Below are 16539 nucleotides of genomic sequence, written 5' to 3' on the forward strand. Positions count from 1 at the left end.
AAGCTAAACAGAGAAGTACATTTCAAATCATCTTTTAGTAAATTCCTAGTTTCGCACACATAACTGTATGGCAAGCCGTTTTAACTTTTATTCATTTTCAGGATATGAATTCTTGATATCAACAATACAATTTTCTCTAGTTAAAATTATAATTCTTGATATCAGCAACTGAATTTCAACTAGTAAAAACTATAATTCTTGATATCTGTAATTGTATTTTCACTAGTTAAGTCACCATAGGCTGCCATTCAAAATCAATTGTTGATATCAATAATGATTTCTTACTAGTTGAAATTCAAATTTCACATATCAGAAATACAATTCTTACTAGTAAAAACCTTTATTTTTGATATCAAAAATTCAATTGTCACTAGTTGAAATGTCTATTCTTGATTATCAACAATTGAATTGCTACTAGTAACAATGTTCGTTTTTGATATCAATAATTCCATTTTCACTAGTGACAATGTTAATTTCTGATTTCATGAATGTAATTATTATTAGTAAGACAGCCATTTTAGATATCTGAAATTATATTGATATCAGAAATACATTTTCAGATATCAAAAATTAAAATTTTTACTAGTAGCAATTAAATTGTTGATAAGAATAGACATTTCAACTAGTGTAAATTGAATTATTGATATCAGGAATTCGCATTTTTACTAGTAACAATGTAATTATTGAAATCAAAAATTATATTTCTACTAGTAAGAAATCAATTATTGATACCAACAATTAATTTTGAATGGCAGCCTATGGTGACATTTCACTAGTGAAAATACAATTACAGATATCAAGAATTCAATTGTTGATAACAAGAATTCATATCCTGGAAATGAATAAAAGTTAAAACGGCTTGCCATAATTACTGACACACATCGCGATTTTACATCAGTTCTTTCTTTTCCACATCCAAACATAAACAGGCCTCTTAAATTATATCTACCCTCTCTTAACTTAAATAATTTCTGAATACCAGATGGAAGACTTTTATTTAGTGCACTTTTGTGTATGCATTATCTGTAAACTTTAAGGTATTACTTAGAATAAAGAGTTTGTTAGTTGGTTCGCGATATCCTACTTTATTAATAAGAATAAAAGAATGTGAGGTATGTCAAACCCGAGAATGGAGAGTTAGTCAAGCCCGTTTCTGAAAGAGAGGTCATTTATACTCAGTTACCATGGTAACTTACTCTGTGAACCTAACCTGGTCGGGAGCAAGGTTTCTTATATAAACCCAGAGTTTTTCTTTTAGTAAATGCATTGTGATTTAATAATCTTTAGATATTTTGACTGGATACAAGACAAAAAGTCTAAGTAAGAAACTATTTTTTTGCAGTGCCGTGCATTCATTAATTGCACATTTTTCTATATAACATCGGAGAGAGCATCATCAGTATCATCAGAGCGGGAAGGGAACTGTGTCTCGCTCTCACACTCTTTCTGAGAGTTTTTGTGTTGTTTCCTCGACACAAACTCATGAGATCCATCTAAGAGGAGATTCACAGGATTGCAGGACAGTGGTGGAGAAAACGGTTTAAATGAGGATAATCTGATGAATGACGTTCACTTGATAACATCTTGCTGTGACATCTGATTCTGAAAGAAACCTAATAATTAGATTTTCCTTTAGGATTTCTAGTGTGTTTGGATGCATTGATGACATGCATATTCCCATCATCGCACCTTCCGGAAATGAAACGGATTACTGTATGGTATGGAAGGATAGTCTGAGATATATGCCGTAACCACCACAGCTGTTAAATACACACAAATTATTCACAATTCATTTGGTCATCTTTATTTCCTACAAATACGAAAGCACCAGTTATTCTTTTTCCTGTTGGATTTTAATATTCTTCCAGTATTGTGCATCTCCTCTTCATCTATCATGTACAGGTCCAGCCTATGCCTTCTTGCTGTCGGCCCAGTAGAAGTCAAATGTTAACTTCATTAGCCTAATTAAAAAAATTAACCGGTTGTATTAGAGAACATTTAATTATGTGAAAATAGCATTATACGTGTGGAAACAGCTGCTGCACATTGAAATAGACACTGAATTATATTTATTTAATATGTCAAATGTTTGTAAAGTCATGTAGCCTACAGCCACGAACCTTTTAAAGATTTAACTGATTGAATTATGATAATTTTTAGTTGCTGCCACATTTTTTGTTTTGTTTTTTGCCTGTGGGATAGCATGAATATGAGTATTAGTTCAATAACTTGCCTTTCTGTCAGTTTTCACCTGATAATATAACAGTGAATAAGAATTATACTTGTGTATTGATTGTGCACGTCTTTTTGTCATGGTGAATCGTAATTTCGGAGCTCCATTGATCATGGCTTTTCATAGTCGTGGTGCACGCGCTTAACTCAGAGTCAACCTACTCAGAGTCGATTGAACTAGCTCAATTCAGCTGTTCTGAAACCGAAAACTCAAGAGTTTCCCATCTCAGGGTAAGTCAACTCCGAGTTGGTTGAACCTCCTTATTAAAACACGCCCCAGGTGAAAGAACTATATTCTAATGAGATATAAATGATCATGTGAACGGGAAGATGCTCAGCTTTTTTTGCTGTGCTCAAAAGTTTGCACACCCATTGCAGAATCAGAGAAAATGTTAAAATCCCCTTGTGGTGGAAATCCAGCTTTTATTGTTGGTAATATGTCTATGTGTTGTTTTTAATATGCTTTAAGACAAACCATGTGTAAATTCATAAGTCGACAGCATTGCTGAGTATTTTCTCCTTAAAACTGCAGTGAACCAAAGACAGTCTCAAAAACACGCTTTGAAATCACTGATGTTTCTGACGTCACAAACTACCTTGTAACCAATCAGATCAACGTGTGATCGTCAACGAGTGGATCTCTGAGTGAGTGAGTGAGTGAGTGGAGGCGGGGCTCATTTGCATATTCATAGAACCACGTATACTAAATGAGGCAAGGGTGTCGACTACATTTAAGCTATTTTAAGGCATGAATAATAATTTTTTCAAGGTACATTTTTTTAAATGTGTCATTTTCATGATCAAAGATGAGTTAAGGGATAAAATAGACTACAGGGAGACCAGGGGTTGGTATGGCACATTGCTGGCACGTGAGATAAAATTAGGGGGATGTGTAGGCTATGTATTTAATTCAGATAGCCTAAAAAAGTAGGCTACACATACATCAACATTTCAGGTAATCGTTCGTCATATAGAAACACAGCTTATTTTATTAAGTTATGAGCTATAAATAATGAAAGTGTGATATTTCAATAACGCAAGTGAAAATGCGCAGCTCTGAATGCACGAGCTCTGCGTAGCGCGCACACAAAACTTGCCAGACAGCTTACCGCTCGTTTCGCTATTTGTTGCGCTTAGCAAGTTAAAGGTAGGCTACATTTCGGAGATATCAAGTAGCTATATAGCCTAAAGTCCCAACATTAGACACACATCACAATGATGATGATGAATGTTATTTTTTATTAATCGATCAACGTTTTATCCAAAGCGTCCGCGGTATACATAGGCTATATATAGCCTAGCTACTGTCTAATATTTGCGCAACATTTGAGCTCAAGTTATATACAAAAAAGTGCATTCATCTTTTGTAAGACGCGGGCCATAAAATGATGCCGTTGTCTCTGCTTTAGGGGCTCCGTGGTATATAACTTGACGACAGCCTTCAACGTTTCGTTTTACAAAGTGAATTACACGAACACATATTGAAAACGCTGATTTTTAAGCAGATACATTTATTTTTTAGACAGTATGTTTCTAATAAGTTAGGCGATAAGAAAAGTTGTCGAGTGCGTGTAGTTTAGGCTACGTTTTAGAACAAAATGTGTCATCAAACTATGTTTACCACAGACCTTTTTTGAATTATAAATTGAAAAAGCCCATATATAAACCCATTATATTAACCCATAGGAAAATCGCGTTGAATTAGTCATACGAGTTTTGACGTCATACGAAATAACTGGATTTCTCCCGCCGAAAAAAACTTAATGCTGGTTGGTTTTAAATGTCTAGTAGGCTACTTCATTATCTTGGCTGATGACACAAGGATTTCTGTGCTTATTTGACTGTAAAATTACCCACAACAATAATTGCGCTTATAGGCGGTTTTAATTCGTCAAGTGGCATAAACATAATTGCAGTGACGTCTGGTCGCAATTATCAAAACACAAGAGAACAATCATTTTCAATTTCTTTCCTTTGGTGGTGCAAAGCTACACCTAAGCTATTTCACAGTCTTTCACAGACAAATCTTTAATATCTGTATATGTTTTGCATTTCTAGAGGCTTAACAATAAGCTACCTATAATAGGCTAACAATAACAATAGGCTACCTCTAACTTATTTTTTATTATTTCATTTTTTTAAGGCATACCACTGGTCAATTTTGAGATGTTTTGCTATTTTGCTTCCATAACTTCCATAACTTGTCCTCCTTCAGAATAATGTGAAAAAAAACATTAAGTAGCCTATTTGTTTTATTGCACTTCATATGTAGTTTTCAGTTTCAATAGCCTACATCTCTTTAAAGGCCGTGGAATTTTTCTTCTCTTCAGTAGCACTTGCAAACTTTACAGTTTTATTTACACCATGGTAATATAACAATTTATTTCTAAACAAACAATTCTGTCTGTTGGGAGCATTTTCTGATTCATGGAGATATTAATAATCCCTTCTATAAAAAGGGAACTCTTTAACTCTAATATGTCGACAAAATGAAAAAAAGAATTTTGAACCTCCAATCTGCAGATTTCTGTTCCGGGAAATGTATGCAAATGAGTGCATATTCAATTAGACAATGCCTCATTTGCATATTGTATTCACAATAATCTTTAATGTAGTTACGTGTGTTAAAGGTCCGAATATTTCATTCAAAAAAGAATGTAATAATGTTCAATTATTCACTTAGTAGGCTTATTATTATTTATTAACAATTTAAAAACAAAAAAAACGTTCAATTTGTTACATTATGCACTATATAGTTTAACAATTACATATATGAAATTAGTACCGTTCGTATGTACTTAGTATATAATCAGAGAATGGTATAATCTTGATAGTTGATAGATAGAAGAACCAATTTCGAGGGAGGATCCGATTAGTCATGCGTTCTGCGCATGCTCAAGAAGCTCTGATCGCGCATGCGCACTGGCTGCGCTCAAATGCGTCTGCTTCTATGGAAACGCAGCGGGAAACATGGGATGTTTGATGTTTGGAGAACCGGAAGTGGAGGGAGATTCGAAACAGCGGATAAAATAGACGCGGCATGTGTTTAATAAAGTCATGGGATGATGGTAGAGTATAAAGACACTTTAACATCCGTTTAGGACTGTACAGAACTAAAGTGTGTGTGTGGGGGGATCATGTTTGATGTTGTGTTTACAAACCGCAGCTAACGGTATTACTGCGCATGCTAATGACAGTTATTTATTTCTTCAATATTAACAGAGTTCAATCGTATTAGTTTCTTGGCATCTTATCATTCACAAATGTTTCTTTCATCCATTTCAAACGGATTAAAGGATGTTTTTAACGTTATACTAATAGTGTAACTTAGCTTTTGTAATACAGTATTTTGGAAGCTGATTTGATTTGCTGCGGTTAAATTATGCAAAATAATAATAATATGGTTAATTTTAGATTCAAGTTTATTTACTTAAATACCTTATTTTTGATTTATCTTGCTAACTAAGTGCTGTGGTTGAATTTTGTAGAAAATTGTTGTCATGCTATAAGCATTTACTTTAACTCATATTAAAATAAGTATGTTTACTTGTGCTTGTACTGATAATTTAGCTGTAAACCAGGTTAAATAAAAAACCCAGATAAATACTGCATATGATTCAAAGGTTGTATTATACTCTGCTTCAATATCTTGTTTAACATTACGTGGGCTGTAAATATGAGTAGATTTGACTTATTTTTTCCTGTGTGCTGTTTTTAATTCTCTCGCTCCACCTGAAGCTGAATGTTGTAGGAAACCGAGCTTCTGGTCCTCTGAAACTCACCGTCAGCGCCGACAATGGATGTGAAGTTCGAGGTTTTGTTGTCGTCCAGCATCAAGCGCCGGAAGCCGTGGCCCAGATTCTGCTGGCTTGGCCGGGTGAGATCATTCTTTACACATTTTTACTTTTTTAATGCTTTGAAGCTAATGTAATGATTTCAACCAAACACCAATATCAAAGTCAAAAGTCATTTATTGTCATGTGTTAGGTTAGGTCAATTTAGGTCAATCCCCAAGGGGCAATTTGTTTTAGAGCCAGCAGTAATCCATACAATCAACAACCAAAAAAATAAAACGCAACAACAAACACACAATAGTATATAAAAAAGACTTCCTTAAATAATTACTCCAAAGTAATTTCGAAAACCAATGGCAGCTGGTACAAAAGAAGTTATCAAGTGCAATAAAATACTTGAACGCTACTCCACAGATTATTGTGGATATAGTCAACTCTGTTTTTTCTCATTTTACAAATCATCTTATCACTAAATAATTTCTTGCTCACTTAATATCACTCAGAGTCCTTTTCCCCCTGAAAAACATTCAACCCACTTTGCTTATGTTAACAAAACAATATTTATACATTTGGAACAGAATCAGTTCTGTTTGATGCACTCCTGATGTTTCCTGACATCCTGCAAAAGGAAAATTTTAAGTGTGGGGTGGAAAGGGCAAGCTTGCGTGCCACAATAATAACCCAGGCCAGGATAGTTAGTCAAATTCATCCATAACCATTATTTTATCGAGCACATTCCCTGTATCAACAGTCTGCATGCTCTGTAAAGAAAAACAAATTCCGAGGTTATTGTCAGATAGTGAAGTACACGCAGTTTCTTTTGTCGGCTTTGCTGCTGCGGCCTTCGCTGCCGCATGTGGCCTGGCGTTTCCTGTTGAAACAGTTCTGCAATTTTGTCATTAGTGTGTCCGGCACACTTACAGACAGCAATTTTGTCAGGGAGAAGAATGGCTTCTTGCCGGGCTTTTACCCAATCAAGCCCAGCGTCCTCCCAACATTTATTGTCCCACCTGTGCAATGGCTTTCAGCAAATGTGAACCCCCTTAGTAACCCATATTTGGCAATTGTTACCATTGCTCTCTGCCTTCCCACATTATGCGCTGCACAGGTGCCACAATAATAACCCAGGCCAGGATAATTAGTCAAATTCATCCATAGCCACTATCTTATTGGGCACATTCCCTGTATCAACAGTCTGCATGCTCTGTAAAGAAAAACAAATTCCGAGGTTATTGTCTAATAGAGAAGAGCACGCAGTTTCTTTTGTCGGCTGTGCTGCCGTAGTGTGTGATGGCTTTCAGCAAATGTGAACCCCTTAGTAACCCATATTTGGCAATTGTTACCATCCCCCTTTTGATGCATGACCCAACTCGTGCATCAATTTTAACATAATGGTGTTTGGATAAATAAAGTTTGCCATCAACACTATCCTTCACCCAAATTTCCTCCAGGCATCTTTCTCTGTCTCTGAAACAAAATATTACATTCTTCACCTCTGATCAAAATATATGAAGGGCAACGGCCCTGAGTCTCACGGCGTATCCTGCTTTTCAGGCCTGTTGTCTGGTCTCTTAAGTCAGTCATCTACAAACAAGTCATCGATTGCTTCTCTCAGGTCAGGTCATGCTGTACAGACTTGGTCAATGTCAGTCAAACAACATTCTCCTCCTTTGTTTCCAATAATCATAAATGTTAGAGACTCTCTGGATAATTTGATATTGACTTAGCCAATGTGTCACTTTATTGTTGCCGTCAAATCTATAACTTTTTCCGTTTATCTACAACTTCACAAATCCAATTTACATAAATGCTTTTAATCCGGAGAGTAATTCGTAATTACCAGTAGCAGACAGAGCTGGTCAACTAATCCATTTAAAGCTTGTCTCATGTTCTGCATCATCTTTTCATTAGATTGACTCAGAATTATCAGCTTCTTTAAAGTTTGTCGTTTCGCTTAACCCATCTTTAATGATAAAACACTCATTCCAGAGGTTAATGACACACTATCCACAAATCAGGCAATATTAGTACCCCAAACTAACACATACAAGACATAAAGTGCAGTCACCATCACACGCACTCATACTAGACACACATATGTTAACTGCTCATTTTCAATGTTCGCTTTTTGATATTAACTCTAAAAAAAACAAAAAAACACGTTGATCTGATTGGTTTGATATTAACTCTAAAAAAAAAAATATTTACTTCACATTTTTCTTTCGGGTTTACCTAATTGTACATAGTCACTTAACCAGTTTCAAAGCATATCTGTTCATTATTCATCTGATTTTAGAAAAGTCAGCTGGGTTGTTTTGGTTCATTATCATTATTTTGTTCAAGCTTGCTTTAGCAGGCTGATAACAGAAAGACAGACAGATTACCATCCCTTCCTTCACTCTCACACCCATCTCACATAAACACCATCAGCTCCACTCTCACACCCATCTCACATAAACACCATCAGCTCCACTCTCATACCCATCTCACATAAACACCATCAGCTCCACTCTCATACCCATCTCACATAAACACCATCAGCTCCACTCTCATACCCATCTCACATAAACACCATCAGCTCCACTCTCATACCCATCTCACATAAACACCATCAGCTCCACTCTCATACCCATCTCACATAAACACCATCAGCTCCACTCTCATACCCATCTCACATAAACACCATCAGCTCCACTCTCATACCCATCTCACATAAACACCATCAGCTCCACTCTCACACCCATCTCACATAAACACCATCACCTCCACTCTCATACCCATCTCACATAAACACCATCAGCTCCACTCTCATACCCATCTCACATAAACACCATCAGCTCCACTCTCACACCCATCTCACATAAACACCATCAGCTCCACTCTCACACCCATCTCACATAAACACCATCACCTCCACTCTCACACCCATCTCACATAAACACCATCAGCTCCACTCTCACACCCATCTCACATAAACACCATCAGCTCCACTCTCATACCCATCTCACATAAACACCATCAGCTCCACTCTCACACCCATCTCACATAAACACCATCAGCTCCACTCTCACACCCATCTCACATAAACACCATCACCTCCACTCTCACACCCATCTCACATAAACACCATCAGCTCCACTCTCATACCCATCTCACATAAACACCATCAGCTCCACTCTCACACCCATCTCACATAAACACCATCACCTCCACTCTCACACCCATCTCACATAAACACCATCAGCTCCACTCTCACACCCATCTCACATAAACACCATCAGCTCCACTCTCATACCCATCTCACATAAACACCATCACCTCCACTCTCATACCCATCTCACATAAACACCATCAGCTCCACTCTCACAACCATCTCACATAAACACCATCAGCTCCACTCTCATACCCATCTCACATAAACACCATCACCTCCACTCTCATACCCATCTCACATAAACACCATCAGCTCCACTCTCACACCCATCTCACATAAACACCATCAGCTCCACTCTCATACCCATCTCACATAAACACCATCACCTCCACTCTCACACCCATCTCACATAAACACCATCAGCTCCACTCTCATACCCATCTCACATAAACACCATCACCTCCACTCTCATACCCATCTCACATAAACACCATCAGCTCCACTCTCACACCCATCTCACATAAACACCATCACCTCCACTCTCATACCCATCTCACATAAACACCATCTGCTCCACTCTCACACCCATCTCACATAAACACCATCAGCTCCACTCTCATACCCATCTCAGATAAACACCATCACCTCCACTCTCATACCCATCTCACATAAACACCATCAGCTCCACTCTCATACCCATCTCACATAAACACCATCACCTCCACTCTCATACCCATCTCACATAAACACCATCAGCTCCACTCTCATACACATCTCACATAAACACCATCACCTCCACTCTCACACCCATCTCACATAAACACCATCACCTCCACTCTCACACCCATCTCACATAAACACCATCACCTCCACTCTCATACCCATCTCACATAAACACCATCACCTCCACTCTCATACACATCTCACATAAACACCATCACCTCCACTCTCATACTCATCTCACATAAACACCATCACCTCCACTCTCATACCCATCTCACATAAACACCATCACCTCCACTCTCATACCCATCTCACATAAACACCATCACCTCCAATCTCATACCCATCTCACATAAACACCATCACCTCCACTCTCATACACATCTCACATAAACACCATCACCTCCACTCTCATACACATCTCACATAAACACCATCACCTCCACTCTCATACACATCTCACATAAACACCATCACCTCCACTCTCATACCCATCTCACATAAACACCATCAGCTCCACTCTCATACCCATCTCACATAAACACCATCACCTCCACTCTCATACCCATCTCACATAAACACCATCACCTCCACTCTCATACCCATCTCACATAAACACCATCACCTCCACTCTCATACCCATCTCACATAAACACCATCACCTCCACTCTCATACACATCTCACATAAACACCATCACCTCCACTCTCATACCCATCTCACATAAACACCATCACCTCCACTCTCATACCCATCTCACATAAACACCATCACCTCCACTCTCATACCCATCTCACATAAACACCCTCACCTCCACTCTCATACCCATCTCACATAAACACCATCCGCTCCACTCACACCCATCTCACATAAACACCATCTGCTCCACTCTCACACCCATCTCACATGAACACCACCACCTCCACTCTCATACCCATCTCACATAAACACCATAAGCTCCACTTTCACACCCATCTCACATAAACACCATCAGCTCCATTCTCACACCCATCTCACATGAACACCATCACCTCCACTCTCATACCCATCCCACATAAACACCATAAGCTCCACTCTCACACCCATCTCACATAAACACCATCAGCTCCACTCTCATACCCATCTCACATAAACACAATCACCTCCACTCTCATACCCATCTCACATAAACACCATCAGCTCCACTCTCATACCCATCTCACATAAACACCATCACCTCCACTCTCATACACATCTCACATAAACACCATCACCTCCACTCTCATACACATCTCACATAAACACCATCACCTCCACTCTCATACACATCTCACATAAACACCATCACCTCCACTCTCATACACATCTCACATAAACACCATCACCTCCACTCTCATACCCATCTCACATAAACACCATCAGCTCCACTCTCATACCCATCTCACATAAACACCATCACCTCCACTCTCATACCCATCTCAAATAAACACCATCACCTCCACTCTCATACCCATCTCAAATAAACACCATCACCTCCACTCTCATACCCATCTCACATAAACACCATCACCTCCACTCTCATACCCATCTCACATAAACACCATCACCTCCACTCTCATACACATCTAAAATAAACACCATCACCTCCACTCTCATACCCATCTCACATAAACACCATCACCTCCACTCTCATACCCATCTCACATAAACACCCTCACCTCCACTCTCATACCCATCTCACATAAACACCCTCACCTCGACTCTCATACCCATCTCACATAAACACCATCCGCTCCACTCACACCCATCTCACATAAACACCATCAGCTCCACTCTCATACCCATCTCAAATAAACACCATCAGCTCCACTCTCACACCCATCTCACATAAACACCATCAGCTCCACTCTCACACCCATCTCACATGAACACCATCACCTCCACTCTCATACCCATCTCACATAAACACCATAAGCTCCACTCTCACACCCATCTCACATAAACACCATCAGCTCCACTCTCACACCCATCTCACATGAACACCATCACCTCCACTCTCATACCCATCCCACATAAACACCATAAGCTCCACTCTCACACCCATCTCACATAAACACCATCAGCTCCACTCTCATACCCATCTCACATAAACACCATCACCTCCACTCTCATACCCATCTCACATAAACACCATCACCTCCACTCTCATACCCATCTCACATAAACACCATCACCTCCACACTCATCTCACATAAACCCCATCAACTCCACTCTCACACCCATCTCACATAAACACCATCAGCTCCACTCTCATACTCATCTCACATAAACACCATCACCTCCACTCTCATACCCATCTCACATAAACACCATCAACTCCACTCTCACACCCATCTCAGATAAACACCATCAGCTCCACTCTCATACTCATCTCACATAAACACCATCAGCTCCATTCTCATACTCATCTCACATAAACACCATCAGCTCCACTCTCATACACATCTCACATAAACACCATCAGCTCCACTCTCACACCCATCTCATACCCATCTCACATAAACACCATCAGCTCCACTCTCATACTCATCTCACATAAACACCTTCAGCTCCACTCTCATACCCATCTCACATAAACACCATCCGCTCCACTCTCAAACCCATCTCACATAAACACTATCAGCTCCACTCTCATACCCATCTCACATAAACACCATCAGCTCCACTCTCATACACATCTCACATAAACACCATCAGCTCCACTCTCATACACATCTCACATAAACACCATCAGCTCCACTCTCACACCGATCTCACATAAACACCATCAGCTCCACTCTCATACCCATCTCACATAAACCCCATCAGCTCCACTCTCATACCCATGTCACATAAACACCATCCGCTCCACTCTCATACCCATCTCACATAAACACCATCAGCTCCACTCTCATACACATCTCACATAAACATCATCAGCTCCACTCTCATACACATCTCACATAAACACCATTACCTCCACTCTCATACCCATCTCACATAAACACCATCCGCTCCACTCTCACACCCATCTCACATAAACACCATCACCTACACTCTCATACCCATCTCACATAAACACCATCAGCTCCACTCTCATACCCATCTCACATAAACACCATCAGCTCCACTCTCATACCCATCTCACATAAACACCATCAGCTCCACTCTCATACCCATCTCACATAAACACCATCCGCTCCACTCTCATACTCATCTCACATAAACACCATCAGCTCCACTCTCATACACATCTCACATAAACACCATCGGCTCCACTCTCATTCCCATCTCACATAAACACCATCAGCTCCACTCTCATACCCTTCTCACATAAACACCATTAGCTCCACTCTCACACCCATCTCACATAAACACCATCAGCTCCACTCTCACACCCATCTCACATAAACACCATCAGCTCCACTCTCATACTCATCTCACATAAACACCATCAACTCCACTCTCACACCCATCTCACATAAACACCATCAGCTCCACTCTCATACCCATCTCACATAAACACCATCAGCTCCACTCTCACACCCATCTCACATAAACACCATCAGCTCCACTCTCATACTCATCTCACATAAACACCATCAGCTCCACTCTCACACCCATCTCACATAAACACCATCAGCTCCACTCTCACACCCATCTCACATAAACACCATCAGCTCCACTCTCACACCCATCTCACATAAACACCATCAGCTCCACTCTCACACCCATCTTTCACACCCATCTCACATAAACACCATCAGCTCCACTCTCACACCCATCTCACATAAACACCATCAGCTCCACTCTCACACCCATCTCACATAAACACCATCAGCCCCACTCTTACACCCATCTCACATAAACACCATCAGCTCCACTCTCATACACATCTCACATAAACACCATCAGCTCCACTCTCATACACATCTCACATAAACACCATCAGCTCCACTCTCATACCCATCTCACATAAACACCATCAGCTCCACTCTCACACCCATCTCACATAAACACCATCAGCCCCACTCTCACACCCATCTCACATAAAACACCATCAGCTCCACTCTCATACCCATCTCACATAAACACCATCAGCTCAACTCTCATACCCATCTCACATAAACACCATCACCTCCACTCTTATACCCATCTCACATAAACACCATCACCTCCACTCTCATACCCATCTCACATAAACACCATCACCCCCACGCTCATACACATCTCACATAAACACCATCAGCTCCACTCTCATACCCATCTCACATAAAGACCATCAGCTCCACTCTCATACCATCTCACATAAACACCATCAGCTCCACTCTCATACCCATCTCACATAAACACCATCAGCTCCACTCTCATACCCATCTCACATAAACACCATCAGCTCCACTCTCATACTCATCTCACATAAATACCATCAGCTCCACTCTCATACCCATCTCACATAAACACCATCAGCTCCACTCTCATACCCATCTCACAGAAACACCATCAGCTCCACTCTCACACCCATCTCACATAAACACCATCCGCTCCACTCTCATACTCATCTCACATAAGCACCATCAGCTCCACGCTCATACACATCTCACATAAACACCATCAGCTCCACTCTCATACTCATCTCACATAAACACCATCAGCTCCACTCTCATACACATCTCACATAAACACCATCAGCTCCACTCTCATACACATCTCACATAAACACCATCAGCTCCACTCTCATACCCATCTCACATAAACACCATCAGCTCCACTCTCATACCCATCTCACATAAACACCATCACCTCCACTCTTATACCCATCTCACATAAACACCATCACCTCCACTCTCATACCCATCTCACATAAACACCATCACCCCCACGCTCATACACATCTCACATAAACACCATCAGCTCCACTCTCATACCCATCTCACATAAACACCATCAGCTCCACTCTCATACACACTCTCTCATAAACACCATCACCTCCACTCTCATACCCATCTCACATAAACACCATCAGCTCCACTCTCATACCCATCTCACATAAACACCATCAGCTCCATTCACACCCATCTCACATAAACACCATCCGCTCCACTCATACACATCTCACATAAACACCATCCGCTCCACTCTATAGTGTTAAAGGGATAGTTCACCCAAAAATTAAAATTCTGTCAGTATTTACTCTCCCTCATGTTGTTCAACCCCGTAAGACCTTCGTTTATCTTCGGAATACGAATTAAGATATTTTTGATTAAATCTGAGAGTTGGATCACTCCTCCATAGGCTTCTAAGGGATTGAAACTTGTTCCCCGAAAAGTTATTAAAGACATCGTTAAAATAGTCCAAGTGACTACAGTGGCTCAATCTTAAGTTTATCAAGCGACGAGAATACTTTTTGTGCGCAAAAACAAACAAAAATAACGACTTTATTTCAACTATTCATTTCCTTCTCTGTGGGCCTCGAGTGAGTTCACTAGTGTAACAGCGCAGCGCTTCTGTGTTGTACGTCACACGTATTGGTCGACGCTGGTCATGTGGGTGATGCGTGTGACGTACAACAACAGAAGCGCTGCGCTGTTACACTAGTGAACTCACTCGAGGCCCACAGAGAAGGAAATGAATTGTTCAAATAAAGTCGTTATTTTTGTTTGTTTATAATGGGGAGGACGTCTTAAGCTATGAAACATGCAGGAGGTTTTAATGGTTCAAAGACCTCTTATATACCAAAAGATCAAGGCAAATTTGGTTTCTCCTGTCATAACCCCTTTAATTAATTGGGTGTGTTAAATCTCTTGACCTGTTCCTAGGTCTCAATGTCCCATCTTTGTGAGACTCAGTCTCTGTTTAGAAATCTCTTGACCTGCTAAACTGTTTAGAAATCTCTTGACTTGTTTGTAGGTCTCAGTTTCTGGCTCGAGAACCTCTTGTACTTGCTCCACAGAAAACAGTCTCAGCCACTACGGTTCACTGACTTTTATCCCAAAAGAAAATAATTTAGCCGTCTCTTACCAGAGATATTTGGGTTGCCACGGGTTCGTTTTCATTCAATTCCAGTGGAGTTTCTCCTGGCCCTGATAGCGGTCGGTCCCTGTCTCTGAAGCTTACGCGGTAGAGCTGGAACTGCTCAGAACGGGTGGCCAAACACTGTCCGCTCTCAGGTCCAGAAGGCACTTCCAAGGAATCCCACTATTCTGACTCCAAATTGTTGTGGCAAAAATTAAATATCAAACCATCATCACTGTGTAAGAGACACTCTGCAACAAACTGTCTTTTAAAAGGTATTTATTCTTGCAAGAAGGACCCAGTCACCACACAGAAGTTACGTTGTAGAGCGAGTGAGACACTGACAGGAATAGCCTTTATACTATACTCAGCGGGTTTCTTTTCCCCCATCCACGTTCAAGATAAGACATATGCTGTTGCATATCCTTCTGTTCATCAATAGTTAACACTTAGACCACCAAAGGTGAATACTAGGGTCAAAGGTCCCTTCTGTTCCCAAAGTGTCTTACTCCTGCATTTCCATAGGTATACAAACATGCATATATCCTGTTCACATATCACAACAGAAACATGTGACTCACAGTACTTTGTAATACCTACTAAG

General features: G+C 40.2%; 1 protein-coding gene across 1 annotated transcript in view; it reads left to right on the forward strand.

Moving 5' to 3' along the window:
* The first annotated feature begins 5149 nt into the window (after positions 1–5149).
* Positions 5150–16539, forward strand: part of cplane1 (ciliogenesis and planar polarity effector 1) — a 91265-nt gene continuing 79875 nt past the window's right edge. Inside the window, exons 1-2 of the mRNA XM_077243776.1 lie at positions 5150–5300; positions 5971–6109. Coding sequence (XP_077099891.1) covers positions 6029–6109 — 81 coding nt within the window. The 5' untranslated portion in view covers positions 5150–5300; positions 5971–6028. The remainder of the gene's footprint in view (positions 5301–5970; positions 6110–16539) is intronic.

This window comes from Siphateles boraxobius, unplaced genomic scaffold (genome assembly GCF_051911475.1).
Source record: "Siphateles boraxobius isolate OS27281-9 unplaced genomic scaffold, OSU_SipBor_1 25, whole genome shotgun sequence".
NCBI lineage: Eukaryota > Metazoa > Chordata > Actinopteri > Cypriniformes > Leuciscidae > Siphateles > Siphateles boraxobius.